Below are 16,844 nucleotides of genomic sequence, written 5' to 3' on the forward strand. Positions count from 1 at the left end.
ACTACACCGAGGAAAAGTTTACCCAAATGGTATCTGTATCCAGTGAATGTATTGTAGTGATAGGGTTCATCACCCTGAGTCATCGGCTTTCATCTTCAGGGTTTCCTGCCATCCAGCAATCACCATCAACATGTACGTTCTATCCCTGCATTGACAATTAGATACTATACACGTGACTATGTTCTTGATCTCTATATTATACTATTTACCGTTTTTGTATCCATATCCATATGCCATCCAGATACAACTATATTATTATAAACCATATATACCATCCAGCCATAAGCGAATAGGCAAACAAGCAGTCACCTACACTTACAACTCCTTCTTCAAGAAGTGTTCCGGCTTATGCGTCGTCTCGTAATCCACGTGTACATACGCCCGCTCCACATCCGGCAACGACTCCAGTTTCATTTGCAGTTCTTCTGCGACGTCATGTGTAGCCCGCAGCGAATCGTTCGGGTCCATGACGATGTCAACTTCCACAAGCAATCGAGGGCCGGAGGTGTATGCACGGACGGTATCGATGGCGGTGATGAGGGGGGAGTGGGTCATTGCTTTTTATACGTCATTAGCTTTTATCGCTCACCTACAAACGAAGTGGACTGAGGTAAGGGAGGAATATAAGCTCACAGATATAAGTAATTAACTGTTGCATCTTCGTATCGGCCGTAACACCAATAAGCAATTGGAACTCGCGATACGCGCTAAACAGCCACAAGCAACTGACAAGCACGGAGAGGACAATAGCTCCCGCGGGGTCAATCCACCAGCGTAGTTTACCACCACCTACGCTGGTAAGGATACCGAATCCGTTGATTAGGAGGTCATTGCGGTGGTCTTCCCAGAGGATCATGACCTGGGAATACTGATCCTTTAGCGCGAAGCAGTACAGGAAGAGCACGAATTTAGTGCAAAAGGCAACGATGACGGCGAGAACGGAGGGCAGGTGGAAAGATCCCGTCTCGGAGTTGGATCCTTCGGCGAGTTCGCGGATAGAGAAAGCAATGAGGATGAATGAGACGGCTGTCATGAGAAAACAGAAGCAGATGTTGCCGGCGGTTTCGATGCGAGCTTTTCCGGCGGGGAATTTACGAGGGTCGACGCGGTTGACGGCTTTGTTGGAAACGAGGAGGGTTATGTTGGAGAGAGGATCGAAGACGGCGTCGGCCATGGTTGTGTACAGGGAGAGAGAGCTGGAGGAAATGGCACCGTAGAGTTGCAGAACACAGAGGATGACATTGGCGGCGAAGGAGCCCCAGACGGCGATTTTGTACTTGAGCTGGTTGCTGCTGTTTGTTTCACGGGCATCGCGAACGTGTTCTTCGACGGGCTTGAGCATGCGTTGAATGTTCTCATTCTGGGACTCGTAGAAGGTTTGCAGTTGTTTAGAGGCTAGGGAGGAAGCGAGTGCATTGCGGGGATTGGCGCTGTGGGGGAGGCAGCCGGAGGTGTGACGCTTGCGGGAAATGTTGGCTTGGGGTTGCATCCGGGCGATTTCTTCGGGACTTTTCAGTTTTGAAGCTAGTTGGAAGGGGTCATTCTCGCGGGTGTAACGCGGAGGTGGGCTAGACTCCTCGTCGGACGTGCTGAGGTGAGACTCCAGGGCCGTGGTGGTGGCAGCATTGTAGGAGATGGACGAGGGGAGGTGGTGAAGAGGGATAGTCTGAGGAGGATCGGTCATTTTGATGATGATGATAATCAGATGAGAATTGAGGCACAATGGAGATGGAGATGGCGGCGGACAAGAGGGAAATCAGCGAGAAGCGTTGAAAGGGCTCAGGGTGCGGAGATCAGATTTGATTGATATGCCTATTTGGGTTAGACTGGGACGGCTTATGTCATGGCTTATTTTCACATCCCCTACCGATTAACGTAATCACCGGTTGGGCGGCCCACCCCATCGAAAACACCACCTCGAATTCCTACCCGAAGCCATTCGACCACTACAGATGCCACCAAAAACGCCTATCTCATCAAAAGCGCAGATGGAACAGGAAGGCAGGATCCTTCTAGCCATTAAAGCTATTCAGAAAGGCCAAATTGCCAGTATTCGCGGGGCAGCGCGTGTTTATGATGTTCCTCGAACCACCCTCCGCGCTCGACTATCTGGACGTGATTTTGTTAGAGATATAGTCCATGCACGTCAAAAATTATCGAAAAACGAAGAGGATGCGCTTGTTAAATGGATATTATCTCTAGATAAGCGAGGCGCAAGTCCCCGGCCGCTTGAAGTCAGAAATATGGCCAATCTAATCCTGTCCAAACGAGGTCATACAACTCCCGAAGAGGTAGGCATCAACTGGGCCTATAACTTTGTCAAACGCCATGAGACTCTCCGAACCCGCTTCGCTAGACGATACAGTCATAAAAGAGCTAAGATGGAGGATCCTGAGATTATAAAAGACTGGTTCAATCGGGTCCAGGAAGTTATACAAGAGTACGGGATCTCATCAGATGACATCTATAATTTTGATGAAACAGGGTTTGCTATGGGGATAATTGCTACAGCTGAAGTAGTAACTAGTTCCCAGAGAGCTGGCCGGCCGTCTCTAGTTCAACCAGGGAATCGGGAATGGATCACTTCAATTGAGTGTATTCGGTCTAATGGGGTAGTTCTACCTCCGACTCTGATCTTCAAAGGCAAAACACACCTCAAGGCCTGGTATGAAGGTCGATCCGTTCCTCCTACTTGGAGGATTGAAGCCAGTGATAACGGTTGGACCACTGATATGATTAGCCTTCGATGGCTTCAAGAACACTTTATTCCGTGGATTAGAGGCAAATCAGTGGGGAAATACAGTCTCCTAGTGCTTGACGGTCATGGCAGTCATTTGACTCCTGAATTTGATCAAACCTGCACTGAGAATGATGTTATTCCTATCTGTATGCCTGCGCATTCATCCCATCTACTTCAACCTCTGGATGTTGGTTGTTTTAATGTGCATAAATGCGCGTACGGAGGCATGATTCAAAAGCAAGCACAACACGGCCGTGATGATATTGACAAGCTTGACTTCCTAGAAGTCTATCCTAAAGCACATCAACAAGCTTTCACAAAGTCAAATATCATCAGCGGATTTAGAGCAACAGGTCTTGTTCCCCTGGATCCTGATCAAGTACTCTCCCAGCTTAATATTCGTCTTAAAACACCACCTACTCCAGGTAGTCAGTCAAGTGGCTCAGTGCTTCAAACACCACATCACATAAGATATCTTTTGAAGTATCAGAACACGGTGGAACAGCTACTTCGGAAACGGCAAGCAAGTCCAACTTCACCTACTCACTCTACAATACGTCAGCTCCTCAAAGGGTGCGAGCTAATGATAACGAACTCGATCATACTGGCTAAGGAGAATATGAAACTACGCGCTAGCCTTGCAAAGCAGCTACAAAAGAGGAAGCATTCGAGGCAGCAAGTGGTCTATACAGAAGGCACTACCGTTGAAGAGGCTCAGAGTGCAATCCAACAGGAACAGGAGGTGCAAAATGACGAAGATATTGAGGTTGAATCTCAACCTCTACCTACGCAGATCCCCTCGCGCGCTCCTCCACGCTGCAGCAATTGCTTCACTATTGGCCACCGACGTACACAGTGTTTGAAACCACCTAGTTTTTAATTATATAGCATTTTCATAAGCGTTTGGGTTGAATTAAAGGCTTCATTTTGAAGATATCGAGCGATTCGGGCAGGGGGGCGGGCCGCCCAACCGTTGATTACGTTGCGTTATAGTTAGAATCGTTTCTGGGGATTTGTGAGTTACTTGCATTTACAACGGTAAGACTCGTATGCAGATAGAGTTTAATAGGCTGATGACAGCTCCTAATCATGTGGGTGCGTGGATCAAAGCATTCTAAATTCGCATGCAGTGATGTCCTAGCGAATCATCCACCAGAGAGGCTTCCGCAGCATTTACAGACACTCTGAAACATGGCGGGAAGAAATTTTGAATAGGCGCTCAAGATAGTATAATTGAGTATTTCCACAGTCATTGAGCCTCTCACAGGCGCACCGCAGGCAAAGACTATACTACACGACACGAACAAAAGAACATCAACAGACACATAATGGCCAATAACTAGTATCAATAGCAACAACTGAACTCATGATAGCACAGTGATGTTGCTTGACAGAGTAGTACATTTGTACGGAAGATCCAGTGACGGACGTCCAGCACCAGTCAGCGGCGACGTGCTGTAGTTGTAGGTTGGGCTGAGCATCATGATCTGGCCCACAGTGGTGTTGTACTTGTCTGCATAGTCCTTGTACACACCATACTCCAACGTGAACGGCCGAATCACGCACTCACTTGGAGAACACAATGGCACCTTGAGGTACTGACCCGGAGCAAGCACCTCATCAGCCGAGAAGCCGGTATCGTCACTCATGAGCGACTCAGTCGTGATGTTCAGTCGTTTCGCGACAACCTCGAGGGTATCCCCGTTGACGGTATAGTATAGACGCGGACCGCCGTCGATGCAAGTACGGGTGCGGGTGATGTTGGGGAGAAGGCAGGTCTCATTATCGGGCTCGCAGACCTCAGCGGGGATGATCAAAGTCTGGCCGACGTTGGGGATGATCGTCACGTCGGCCATAAGGTTGTGACGGCCGATATCGCAGACGCCCCGGTTAGTGGCCTTGGCAACATCGAAGACTGTGGTATTTTCCACGGTAATAGGGTATAATCCCACAGTGGTGTTGAGGGCGGTGGTATTGCAGGCTGCCGAAGTCGCGAAGGTTGAAGGCAGCAAGGACAGGAGGGCTGCACTGGCCATGAGGGCCTGCGAAGAAAGAGACCACATTTTGTTTGTAATAACCAGAAGCAGAGAGGGTACCCGGGAGATATACTAGAAAAGATTGTAGAGGGGAAAGTGTACTGTGATTTCTGATGTTAAACCAGGAGATTCAACTCGGGTCGCGCACTGGCTTTATATACTCACAGCCCGCATGTGGCCTGTCCGAGTATTCAATATGGTTCTGTACAATAGCAATCCGTCCTAAGATACCGCGCAGGCTATCAGTGGAGGAGTACGTACCATCAATGAAGGCATTGTTGGTTCTGTCCCCGCAGGGTGAGCCTGAAAGCATTGGGGGGCCTCGTCCTGCAGTACCAGCAACTGTGAATATGTACCCACAGCCTTAGAGATTGCATGCCTGCAACTGGACGATGCAGCAGACCCTCCGCAGCCCCGTGAATAGAATCTTGTTCATTTGGCTAAACTATGCTGCAGGAGCGCTGGCTAAGCCCATTGCAGCTATTTCGCCCGAGGAGGGTTTTTTGGCGATGGGGCCTACTGACCCGCTCCGAACTGGACCCGCCCTAAGAGCAGCCAAACAAGTGGATGGGAGTGTCCATCGCAATATTTCTGTCGGAGTTCGGATTGGATGGCTAAATGGTGGAGGCGGCAAAAAGGGTTCAGTTCATGAAGAGTAGTAAATGCCGACTTGATGAGTTATCATACGCAGTAACTACAGCCATTCGGGTTTGCACAGACCCTGTGAGGTGGAGCCTTTCCCCGTAGCACGGAGATAATATTGCTAGTAATCAGTCATCCTGCCCTGCTGCCCTCATTGTCCGCCTTCTGCTTCTTGCCTTCCGCCTCCCGACCTCCTTCTCCCGTCTTTCATCTTACTTTCTTCTTAACTGGAAAATCGGACTAGCGGTGATGATCATGCGGAGAATAAAACTTTTTATCTCAACGGATTGAGCAAGTTCCACCCAAGACCCTCCACGTCTTTGCCTGGGACGCGTCATGGTATGCATGCGAATCCCAGCTCTGATCATGTCGCTGCAGGAACCCTGCTAGTTAATTGGTTCTTTCTGACCTATTACTCCGAGTCTAGTGCTTTGGCCGGGGAAATGCTTCCCCTCACATTTTTGGCTCCTACGCTCATATCTGTACGTATCCCTCTTTCTTGGCAGATCCACCATGGCAGCTCGGTTTCCAAGGCTAATGCTAGCTTCGTAATTTATATGCAAGCCTCCGGTCGCCCTAACACCGACTGGGCTGGAATCGGTAAGACATGTGTAATGAGACCGAGTCTACGAAGAAAAGGTAGGTAACAAGAAGGAAGTCAATAACTTCGACAACTTTTGTGGATCACAGAGAGTTTCTTCTTTACATCTACGCTTGCGCAATCGCATCTCAAGATAGGATGTCGGAGCTGATGGGTAATATGCTTCGAATTCCAATCTAAGGTAGTAGTATCCCTCGATGATGCATCCCCGGCCAAACCCGGCCACTTTTGGCCTGTCAAACGCATTCCATCCCGCTTGCACTCTTCCTGTTTTCTACACGGAGTCTTGGCCAGCGGAGTGATATTGATTCCCGGGTTATAGCGGGTATTGTTATATCCTTGGGAGGGGTGAGCTCTTCTAGACTCCACTGCCTAGTACACACAGAGAATGGTCTCCCAATGTTTGTTAGAGCTAGGCTGGGATAGCACATCAGTAGTTATCTTGATCTGTACTGACTCCAGACCAGGTGCCTTATGCGTCATTTTGTTAGGCAATCAATCTAGGATTTACCCCGCAGCCAGTTTACAATGTGCAGCAGCGAACAGAAGAGCCGATCTGAGAAGAGGGCACTCAAGCTTTCAACCCCATTCTTGGTTTTATAGTAGCTTCACTCGGGGATCGCATCTTTCCCAAAAGGTTCAGGTTGAATAGACGCGCCTGATACTTTCCCCTACTTTGATTCAAGCAGTTTGGTGGCGTCTTCGGTCATCTTCTCGGCGATAGTTGAGGGATTGATCGCGTATGGCTCTGTCGGTCGTCGCGTAGTCCGACTCATGGGCGGCGATGGCGGTGGGGCCTAGCAGGAGGATTCCAAGTCCGACGCTGATGATTGCTGAGCTTGCTAGCCGGTGGCGTTGGCGTAAAGCTAGGACTCCTTACGCACCCTTTCCCTCTGCCAACACTCTGGGCCTGAGGGTGAACCAGCCGTCAATTGTTTGTTTGTTCCAAGTTTTTTCTCACCCTTTGAGTCCGCCACGTTGGAGGTCATTCGCAACTGTCACGTGGTCGCCTGTACGTTCAACCGCGTCAACCGCCATTTGTCTATCTAGTATCTACAGCAAATTTACTTATCTCGTACGAAGTCTCATTTGCGAAGACGTATCTACAGCGTTTCTCTGTTGTTTATCGTCCCTTATAATCCGGTAAGCTTATATTGGAAGGCGTCTGCCTATCGGCTAATATCGTATCTCAAAACCCATGCAGTCCGGCTCCGCTCGGCCGGATTCAGTAGGCGAAAGCTATCCTATCAACTTGACTCGCTTGGTTCTGCGTCCCTAATGATTGATTCAGGAAGGTTATCACAGAGCCTCTTTAACTTGACAGTAATGCATGGCCGAGTCGAAATCAAACAGGCTTTGGATGATATCTATCTTCATCAAGCAGTGACTGCTGCTCCCAGCTTTCCTTGATCCACTCCGTGGTAACTATGTGAGGGATTTTCAGATCTGCTCGGGCAGACAAATTTTTCCTTAGCGTGGCGATTTCTGTGGATGGTGTATCCGGATCTACAACCACATGGGTGATGGAGGGGTCCTCACAATCATTGACAACAGTGGCACCTGCAAATCTGGCTATATTGCGAGCCAAAGATAGTCGATAGCCGCAGCAGGGATGTTCCGAATTCCCGGCGTCTGGAACCTGCGTTGTCTGGTCGGGAAAGAAGAACGTCAAGTTTTGAAAAAGCCACCCGCATGGGAGATCCCATCCTGCGTCCACTCTCTCTTGGATAACTTCTCTAAGCTTCTTGGTAGCTTCGCCTCTCGGGGGCACATCGGAACTACCCTTGTCCGCGCTCATCTTATCAAGCAAACTGACCAGCTCTTCCCTGGTGACATCCCGAGCGTAGCTGTCATTAAACTGGTCGACACTCGTCAATACCTCCTCCTCCTTACTGGGCGTAGTGAAAAACATGTGCCGAGGTTCCAGGGGAAGAAGCAAGTCTGGCAGGCCCGCATCAATCTCATTCTGCCTCACACAGTCTAAGATCCAAGATGGTCGGATGATGCTCACATCGCCATTCTTTTGCAGAGAAGCTGCTTTCACAGTTCTTCGGTCCGCGATACATACGGTGTTGGGAGCGGCCTTGTTTGTCTGATATATCTTGCCTCCATTCAATTTGACAAGTTGTTCCAACTCCGCCTTTGATTTCTTGATTGGGGCTACCGAGTCGGTTAAGATAAAGAAGTTGAACCCGTCGAAAATATGCCCTGACGGTCCTTCATACTTCACCTCCGCACTAGGGCTATATCCTGCAACCGTCAAGGCTTTCTTTGGTCGCTTCACCCGTTTTTTGCGGAAGTTCTCAACACTGAATTCCTTCTCCTTTTGCTCTTGCTCCACGTTTGACTTCAGATCCAGGAACTCTTGCATGGAAAGCGCGCTCTTCCAGTCCTTATCCATGCGTAACCTCTTGAACCGCGGAAAGCGCAATGTCAAACCGACCCGAAATTGATCACTGATCGATACTGATGCTGCTTTAACACAGAGGACCACCGAATCCTCTGGTTTGATCCACTGATCTGGACGCTCGTGCTGTGCATTGCCACCCGCCAGCTCAACGTATGCCGTTGGCGGATTTTTGGGGTTCCAGTCCATCCATTTGCCATCAGTATGATGACGAATGTTCGCATAGTCTGCTGCCGTAAAGCCTCCCCCGACCTTGCAGAAAGAATAGCATTTGGTGGACGTATTCCCTTGCGAAGAGCTAGCATTATCGACCCTCAATCCACACAGAAAACTTGCAAGGCCCCCTCCTCGGTGACCACTACCATAGTAGCCGCCTATAACTATCAGATCCAGGGACTCCCCAAACTCTGTCATGTATTCAGGCTTCACTTTCATCCAGTCGTCATGCCGTTCATTGAGGCGATAGGGGGATCTCGGGTTTTTGAGCACCAGTCCCTCTGAAGCCTCCGCAACAACTCTTCGAAGTGCCGCTTCAATCTGGGTCTTATCTGTAGCTTCCTCGTAAGGATGGACTTCGAACCGACGGTGAACTGACTTTACACTCTTCTGCAGAGCATTTCGACGATCGCGAAGAGTGTACCTGGTCAGATCGTGCCCGTTCAACAAGAGTAGATCAAAAACACGAAAAAGCGGCCGTGATCCATTCGAGAACGGGTTTCTCTGTTCGGCTAATGCGGCGGTCTTCAATGTGCCAAATGGTTCAGGGGCGCCCTGCTCAGGATTCCAAGCAATCATTTCACCGTCCAGAATCAAACTGTTGACACCGTCTGCAAAGGCGTCTTTGAGATATCTGGCCAAGGCACCATTGGGGTCCTCGAGGCTCTTTCCATAGAGGTAGGTGTAATCTTTCGCTTTCCTCGACCAGAAGCGAAACCTCCTTCCTCCTGGCACCGAGCTGTCAGACTGCATATGAAGCTGCATACGCTCCCCGTCGAGTTTCTCCTCAATCCAGAATACAGGGTCTTCTTCTGTACCCCGCATCCGGGCAATCATTCGATCAAAGGACTGCATTTGAAACTGAGCTAGTTGGGGCTGAAAGCATTGCATCAGAGAAATGCCACTGTTTTCAGCCCCCAGTCGAATGTTTGGATCATGCAGCTCCCAGCAAACACGTCGAAGGCTACTGGATATGCTATAGAGATTTGCAGCATCTGGGTGCCATACATTGAATAACGTTCGCTCTGTAGCCCCGACTTTCATTTGCCGAAGAATAATGCGGATCAGCCACAGCATCTCCTCGGGGTTCATTCTTCGGTAGAACTCCGACAGGATTGGCAGCTGTTGGTCCTCCTTGGAGGCATTTGAAAGCTGGTCGAGCTTGTCATTCACCTCCTCGATCGACATATTGCCCACCTCCGTCCTCATAGGCCGTTTTGAGATAACATCGTAGCAGCGTCTGGCAAAGTCCCCCGCCATAAAGCGCGAGGTAGCCAATTGCCCTGGCAGCTTCCAGTTCAAAAGATTGAAGCCGTCCTCTGAGTTCTTGTCGATCTTCATGATTTTGACCAGTAACTTACCGATGGCCTTTTCTTTGATACCGTACATGGCGCGGTCACGGTCTTTGTCCGGAAGAATGAGCCGGAAGGCAGGATAGATATCATCGCCCACTTCTTTCCGCCATCGTGAAATGAACCGCTCAATGACATCCCGTCGTTTTTCGTGTGGAGTAAGGTTTGCTGCCGACTGGCCATGAGGCCCGACTTTTCGCCGAGGAACGGCAGATCCTGTGGGCTTCTTGGAGAGCTCACTCAAAGGATTAAACAGGGTCTCAAAGAGCTCGTGAAATGGCAATGTTTGGGAGTGATTGTGGGGACGGTTTGGGTATTTCTCGTCCAGGTTTGAGTCTTGTTGTGAGGGTTGACTGTAGGAGTGGGATTTTTCATGATTGCTAGCCTCTTCCTCATCCATGGCTCATCGACGTGCTCTGTATGGGATGTTTGTCGGTGAACGGGTAAGACCAATCATTTATAGGACCAAGTACTAGGCAGTGCAACTGACCAGGCTGGCTAGGTGGATGATGAAGTACTATGGAGACGATAAAGATGTGGAGAACGCCGGTCGGCGGAATGTCACGTGAATGAACTATGTGGGGTGGACAGAACACTACTAGTACCAATTAGGCAGCAACCACTGCAGGCACCCACCTCTGCTGCCTATTAAGAAGTAGGGAGGACATCGTCGCAGCCTGAAGCAGATCTAGACTGAGTGACTCCCATTGGAGAGTTCTGCTAGACAGTTACACTTGATCACACTCGATTACTACTGATAGATTCAGGCTGGGGTTGAATGTCATGGCCTATTGTGAGTTTACAAAATATGTTATTGCTACCCGTTTTGTATGGATTGCACACGATGTATATAATCAACTTACTCATGTCGGCTAGTACTAGGACACAGGTTGTGTCTCCCAGCTGATGGTGATTCAGTATAGACATGAGGGCTATAATACGATACCCACAGTAGTAGGTACCGGATACTCCCAGCGTTAGACGCGATATTTAACTCTCTACTAGTACTATCTTGTACCATCGTGACGATTACTGATTTGAGATTGACGTGATACTAACAGCTGCTTATTTGACCGTTGATTAATCGTTGAAATGGTAAATATCTCGTTAATATGAAGAATATGAACAGTACTCTGCGTAGGCGTGCAATTTACAGTCTCCTTCCGTCTTTCTAGCCGAGCCCTATACGGCAGCCACTGATTCAATCATTTCTATTTTATCTAAGAAGCTGAAACGCTTCATTCTAGCCCCTCTAGGGTATCCTTTCTATCCCCTTCTCCGTTGCAGTGTGTGGTAGCCGAGCTGTCGACGTGTGTCCGCAAGTGTAGCCCCCCTTTTCGTCAACAACTCGCGGATCTGCGCTTCACTCTCCGAGATCTTGCGGGCGAGCTCCGCTACTTCACGCACGCGGTTCCGAGGAATGATCACGACGCCATTGGAGTCAGCGACAACGATGTCCCGGGACTCGACCCGGACCTTCCCAATACCAACAGGCCCGTTGACCTCACCGACCTGGACACGATCTTTTCCTGTACGCATCCATCGTCCTGCAGTGTATAATGGGTATCCCTCCTCAAGGGCCAGATCCACGTCGCGACACACTCCATCGATCACCGTGCCCGCAATCCCCCGCAGCGCGGCATAGTGAGTCATGATATCGCCCCAGACTGTACAGTCTGTGCGGCTACTGTTATCAATAACAACCACATCTCCAACCGCCACATCATCCAGGAAATCCCCCACACTGCCAGGTGGGTCGCTCGCAGGGACATAGCGCACGGTAAATGCCGGACCAACAGTAACACGCCGGTTACTCGGACCTGAAGAGGATAATGGCTGGATACCCCAGGCCTGTCCTGCGATTCCCAGGGAATCCAGTGCATCCGAAACGGCTGGCGAGTCCAAACCCCTCAAAAGCCCAACCAACTTCTGATCCTCCGCACTCGCCTTCCGGGGATTTTCTTGCGATAGCGGGCTGGCAGCAGCGGCAGCAGACACGGTCTCTTGCCGGAGTTGCTCGAAGCGCGAGTCGCGCATTACCGCCGACACCGTCTGCCCGGAGCGTACTGCCTCTACCATCTGGCTTTCGCGGTTGTTGATCTGCTCCGCAAGGCTGAGGACGATCGAGATATGTGCTGCAGGGACGAAGACAGTACCGCACGCGTCCGCAATAACATAGTCATCCTGTTCGACTGTCACACCACCACAGACACGCACGGGCTTGCCGGCGCTGACAGAGACTATGCGACTCCGGCCACTGATCATCGTAACAGCACGTCCGTAGAGTGGATACTGGACCTCGACGCTACCGTCGATATCTCTGCATACTCCGTCGATTACGGTACCTCGGATTCCCTTGGCCTTGGCGGCGTTTGCAATGATATCACCCCAGCAGGAGACACCCTCCAGCCCGCCGGCAATGACAAGGATCCGGTCATCACTGCTTACTGCATCGATAGTAGGAGCAAAAGGATGAGGTGTTGGGGCTGTCCCGATCCTCGGGCCTACTTCGACCGTGCTAGCGCGGCCGACGATTTTCGGACAGTTCCAGAGAGGCCGGAGACCGTATGTGGCACCACGAAGATGGAGGACATCTAGTGCATCGGATACTGTATTGGTGTCGAGAGCCGCGAGGCGGTCCAGAAAGCTGGTAGTGTCACTCATCCTCTTCCGGCTATAGGTGCGGACAGATTTTGGGAAAGAAACACGAAATATTGAGGAAAACATGTAACTATAGCAATGGCTTTTGCATCTTGTAGTCAACTTGTACCCTGACCGTCTTTATCTAACGGATATAGACTGCTTCGGATGAAAATACTCCGTATATCGGCAAGAGTATGCGGAGTGGGACATCCCGAGTTGTCTGCCATCCCGGCCGACGGACGGGATGTGATGGTCCGTCTATTCATGGATGCAGCGGAATCTTCTACCCCGTCGCATTCAATGGGGACCCCGCTATCACTGATCTTAGAGTAACAAGACTAAATCAATCAAATCATGGCGCAAAGCAATTGTAATAGAATTGAAGCGATTATAACGCGGGTATCTGCCAACCGGTGGACATAAACCGGCAACATAAATGCACTCTTATCGGGAAGTACTTGTAGGACAGAGTGCATGATGAGATCAGTTCTAGTAATAGGTAGAATTACAAGTTAGTATCATATACACCTGCATCATCACCAACCCCACTAATCGGCTCTACATTTACCCCCGGCGGGGGAAAGATAATGGATGTATTGATCCAGCAATCAGGGAATGAATTATAAAGCCTCTTTGATAGTACTAGCATCCCAGTACGAAACTGGAGCTTATGCTGAGTTTTTGTCGCTTGACTGCTACCGCGGGATGCTGTGCGAATGAACTCAAGACTTGGAGTGAGATACTACTACTACGCACTCGGGCTATTGATCTATTGGACTTCTGTTTTGTAGGTGAGTAGAAGAACTAAGTACTCTGCCTGGACCGACATTCAAAAATCACTACAAGATAGTTTGTAGGCTAGTCTCTGAGTATTCATATTCTATCGTAATCATACATCGGATCGGTGCTTTATGACACTCAATAAATACACTTGCTGGCTGGCCTGTCATTCACGGTACGTCCGCCACCAGGGCCCCGGAGATCTGCGAAAGATTTCGGCCATGCAGACTATACAGGTACAGTTCGTGCTTCCCATTAGCCTACACTGGTGGAATAGACTCTCGGCAAATGGGGCACTGCAATCGAAGTCGCATCCAGCTCTCGAGACAAGTACTATGGAAAATATGCCGACATGGGGTGACCATGTATGTCCGTCGACTGAGGAGACTCGTAGCCCCGTCCGTCATGCTGCTACTGCCAGCACCGCCCGGAGCTGCAAGAACGGGAACCTCGATTTCTTGCATACAGATGGCACAATCAAATACTGCCTTCTTCTTATCTTTCGCCCGCTGCTTATCTTCATCTTTGGCTTCCATGGAGTATTCCCGCTCGTCAGCCCTCAAGGCCCCGATTGGAAGGACTCCGCCAGACTCAAGATCATCGCCGGATCCAGAGCTATCGCGTAGCACGGGGTGATAGTCATAGGCGGGTGGCGCCCACCCACTAGGAACAAAGAAGCGAGGTCCCAGAATGTCCTGGCTAGCCAATACCCAGACCTGAACCCACACCCAGCCAGCCAGTGCCAGGGCTGTGGTCGAGTCGGGTCGGATGAAAAGCACATTCCCGCGTGCAGTCAAAAAGTAGATGAATGGAAAGAGTCGAAGGAAACTTTGGCCAACCACAAATTCCCAGCGTAGTGCTTTGCGGCAATTGCGCATAACATTTCGATATATCTGGGGTACCCAGAAGGATAGATATACAAATCCGAGGGTCCGAGCATATATGGCTCCCATGCGGTTTGGCCAAATGAAAGACCAGACAGATATGATGAGGAGGACAAACAAGATAAAGTAGAACCGGGCGTACATGGCACCGACATCACCTCGTGTATCCTGCGCAGTCGACGTGGCGCCCCGATTCGCAGGAGGTTCGTTTTCCTCTGATGGCGGGTCCTGGTCGGGGGTCAAAATGATAGGTGTAGCGCCAGTATCGGTGACTCGAGTCGTAGTAGCAGGGAGTGGAAGGTTCCCTGATCGCGTAGTAGGATTCGGTCGACGTTCTTGTTCTCTTCGCTCCGGGGCCTGGACTGCCCAGATTTCCATCATGAATTTCATTCCGATATAACTGACCGAGAGGAAGGTCAAGAAGGATGCTGTTGTCATAACAAGGAAGGAAACAGCCGGATAAAGCTCCAGTAGCATGAAAACAAGTACGAATGAATCGCCGAACGCCATGAGCGCGATCGTGTAGAAGCTGATCCGGCTCCTAGTAGATGGCGTGGATGCTTCTTTGATTTGACGTAACAGTAATGCGATCTGGCCAACGGAAAAGGCCGAGATCATAAAGATGATGCGAGCAGAGAATTTGCCAAATTCCTCCATTTTCGGCCCCGATAGATAGAGTGCTTCTGTCGGTGGGAAGTCAGGAGCTCCCTTAGTCTCTAGAATGTACCCACAATCGGGCGAGAACACGACGGCTGACATAACTAAGGGCGGAGGAGACGGAATGGGGGCTCCCATTGGATATCTCAGCTCTTGTTCTATCTGCTCGATGATCGTTTTATCTGTAAGGTAGCCATGGATCGCGACGGGATGCAGCTGGAGGTAGACGATATGTTCACATTTTGGAGCAGGGTATTCCACCTGCTCCGTCCCGACAAGTGAGGACCAAGGAAATAGAGTAGGAGGCCGATTCTGCTTCTCAGATATAGTGTCCGAGAGGGATTTGACGAGAAGCTGGTGGGTGAGGTTGTATGCGTCTGGCGACATCATCAGATGCGGCAATGCGAATACGCCACCAAATTTCTCGCTGGTTGTAGTCAAAATGATAGCGCCCGTCTCCGGGAAATGAACACCATACAGCGACAGATACCAGGTGTTACCCCAGAAATCGCCGCTCTCCACAGCCAAAGTTGCTCGGATCTCCCGAACCTGGCCCTCGGACAATTGGACTTCCTCACCACCGCCCTCCCGGAGATCAAGGTAGAAAGTGCCACTATCCCCCGTAACATTGTGACTGAACTCATGCGTGAAGTATTCGTTCTCCAGTGCAATTGCAGTCGTGTTCAACAGAGCATGCTGTTTGTTCTGTTTGTGGCGTACCCATTCCCCGCGCAGCTTACCGGTCGCATTACGATAGACTGGGAGGAGTAATTGGGTCAAGTTAAGACCGGAGAAAGCGTCAGGCACGGCAAGGGCCTTGGGAGGCCTCAAGCCCGCCTCTGCCATGGTGGACCGCAGCTGAAACCGAGCTCTATCCTGAACATCTGGAAGAAGATTCCAAGCATAGCTATCGTTCTTCCTGGCACCCGAAAATGGGAGCCATCGGTCGGTTCCCGGATCGAAGTCGCCATACTTAGACTCATTCAACATGTGAAGCGCGTTCTGCTCCCTCATAAGCTCTCTTTGGTGCTCTTCATCCTGAGAGACCAGAGGTGAATGCGACTGCGAGCTCAGAAGCAGGTAGAAAACTACCAGAAAGAAGAAAAAAGAACCGCGGTGATCCATAGGTGGCCACAAATCGCGGGCATCGAACGGAGGAGGGTTGCTCCTGGAGGCCCAACTTCTGGTGTGCTGCGCAGAGACGGGCAGCCCTCGCGAGATCCTCGACTGTTGTAAGAGCGCGAAGAGCAAGCAGTAGCAGTACGACGTCACTATCGGAGTAGCACGTGATGCAGCGACCGGGAGGGGCCACGGGACAGTCGGAAGGGTCGATGACACATGGATCCAAACAGAGGTTGGCTGGTACCAGAGAATTGAAGGGGCTAGACCTCGTGCTGTCAAGATATTGCAAGTGCCAGATGCATCGAAGCTGCGAACTCCCTTGTACAACAAGCAGGTGGTATCTTATCGGGAATGAAGGCTAGATAGATATGTAGTAGACTTAAGGGGGGCCGACGGCGGGAGCGAGAAAGCACCGGCGCACGTGAGGCTGCCGACTAGCCCCAATCCAAGACGGATCCGGGGCAATAGATGATCCGGTAGATCGGTAGTATACTACTATTACTACTACCTACTACTACTACCTATTACTACTACTACTACTGCTACCACTACTACTAAGGTATGAGTATTGTATAATAATTATGAGGCCATATCGTCTTCGAGTTATTCACCGGCCAGATGAAATCTTCCCATTGCCGAACATGACGAAACTTTGTATATGCTCAAATCGACACTAGGGTCAGACAGTCTGTCTCATCATGATCCAGGAATAGCTCTCCCTATCAGACGCCAACCATCAGATAATGTTCCATGAATACAAGATG

General features: G+C 50.2%; 5 protein-coding genes across 5 annotated transcripts; all 5 read right to left on the minus strand.

Moving 5' to 3' along the window:
* Positions 1 to 55: 55 nt before the first annotated feature.
* Positions 56 to 1,739, minus strand: BO83DRAFT_341887 (cation diffusion facilitator family transporter). The gene is made up of 2 exons (XM_025528641.1): positions 634 to 1,739; positions 56 to 557 (listed from the first exon to the last, which is right to left on the minus strand). Exons 1-2 carry the CDS (start codon positions 1,682 to 1,684, stop codon positions 316 to 318), a joined length of 1,293 nt encoding a protein of 430 aa, XP_025386266.1. The 5' UTR covers positions 1,685 to 1,739; the 3' UTR covers positions 56 to 315.
* A 2,146-nt stretch (positions 1,740 to 3,885) lies between these two features.
* BO83DRAFT_317248 (LysM peptidoglycan-binding domain-containing protein) lies at positions 3,886 to 4,803 on the minus strand (the record flags this gene model as incomplete). The annotated part of the gene is made up of 2 exons (XM_025527695.1): positions 3,886 to 4,079; positions 4,143 to 4,803. 2 exons carry the CDS (start codon positions 4,801 to 4,803, stop codon positions 3,886 to 3,888), a joined length of 855 nt encoding a protein of 284 aa, XP_025386267.1.
* A 2,354-nt stretch (positions 4,804 to 7,157) lies between these two features.
* BO83DRAFT_380059 (DNA ligase (ATP) DNL4) lies at positions 7,158 to 10,474 on the minus strand. The gene has a single exon (XM_025531660.1). The coding sequence runs from the start codon at positions 10,392 to 10,394 to the stop codon at positions 7,365 to 7,367; it is 3,030 nt and encodes a 1,009-aa protein (XP_025386268.1). The 5' UTR covers positions 10,395 to 10,474; the 3' UTR covers positions 7,158 to 7,364.
* Positions 10,475 to 11,260: 786 nt separating this feature from the next.
* Positions 11,261 to 13,113, minus strand: BO83DRAFT_409682 (RraA family protein; the record flags this gene model as incomplete). The annotated part of the gene is given in 3 exon segments (XM_025534156.1): positions 11,261 to 12,765; positions 12,785 to 12,857; positions 13,063 to 13,113. 3 exon segments carry the CDS (start codon positions 13,111 to 13,113, stop codon positions 11,261 to 11,263), a joined length of 1,629 nt encoding a protein of 542 aa, XP_025386269.1.
* A 381-nt stretch (positions 13,114 to 13,494) lies between these two features.
* On the minus strand, positions 13,495 to 16,713 carry dscA (ubiquitin-protein ligase dscA; the record flags this gene model as incomplete). Its single annotated transcript, XM_025534157.1, has 6 exons — positions 13,495 to 13,645; positions 13,682 to 16,020; positions 16,051 to 16,185; positions 16,223 to 16,352; positions 16,533 to 16,581; positions 16,692 to 16,713. 6 exons carry the CDS (start codon positions 16,711 to 16,713, stop codon positions 13,588 to 13,590), a joined length of 2,733 nt encoding a protein of 910 aa, XP_025386270.1. The 3' UTR covers positions 13,495 to 13,587.
* Positions 16,714 to 16,844: the final 131 nt, after the last annotated feature.

Source organism: Aspergillus eucalypticola, assembly GCF_003184535.1.
Source record: "Aspergillus eucalypticola CBS 122712 chromosome Unknown BO83scaffold_19, whole genome shotgun sequence".
Classification (NCBI taxonomy): Eukaryota; Fungi; Ascomycota; class Eurotiomycetes; order Eurotiales; family Aspergillaceae; genus Aspergillus; species Aspergillus eucalypticola.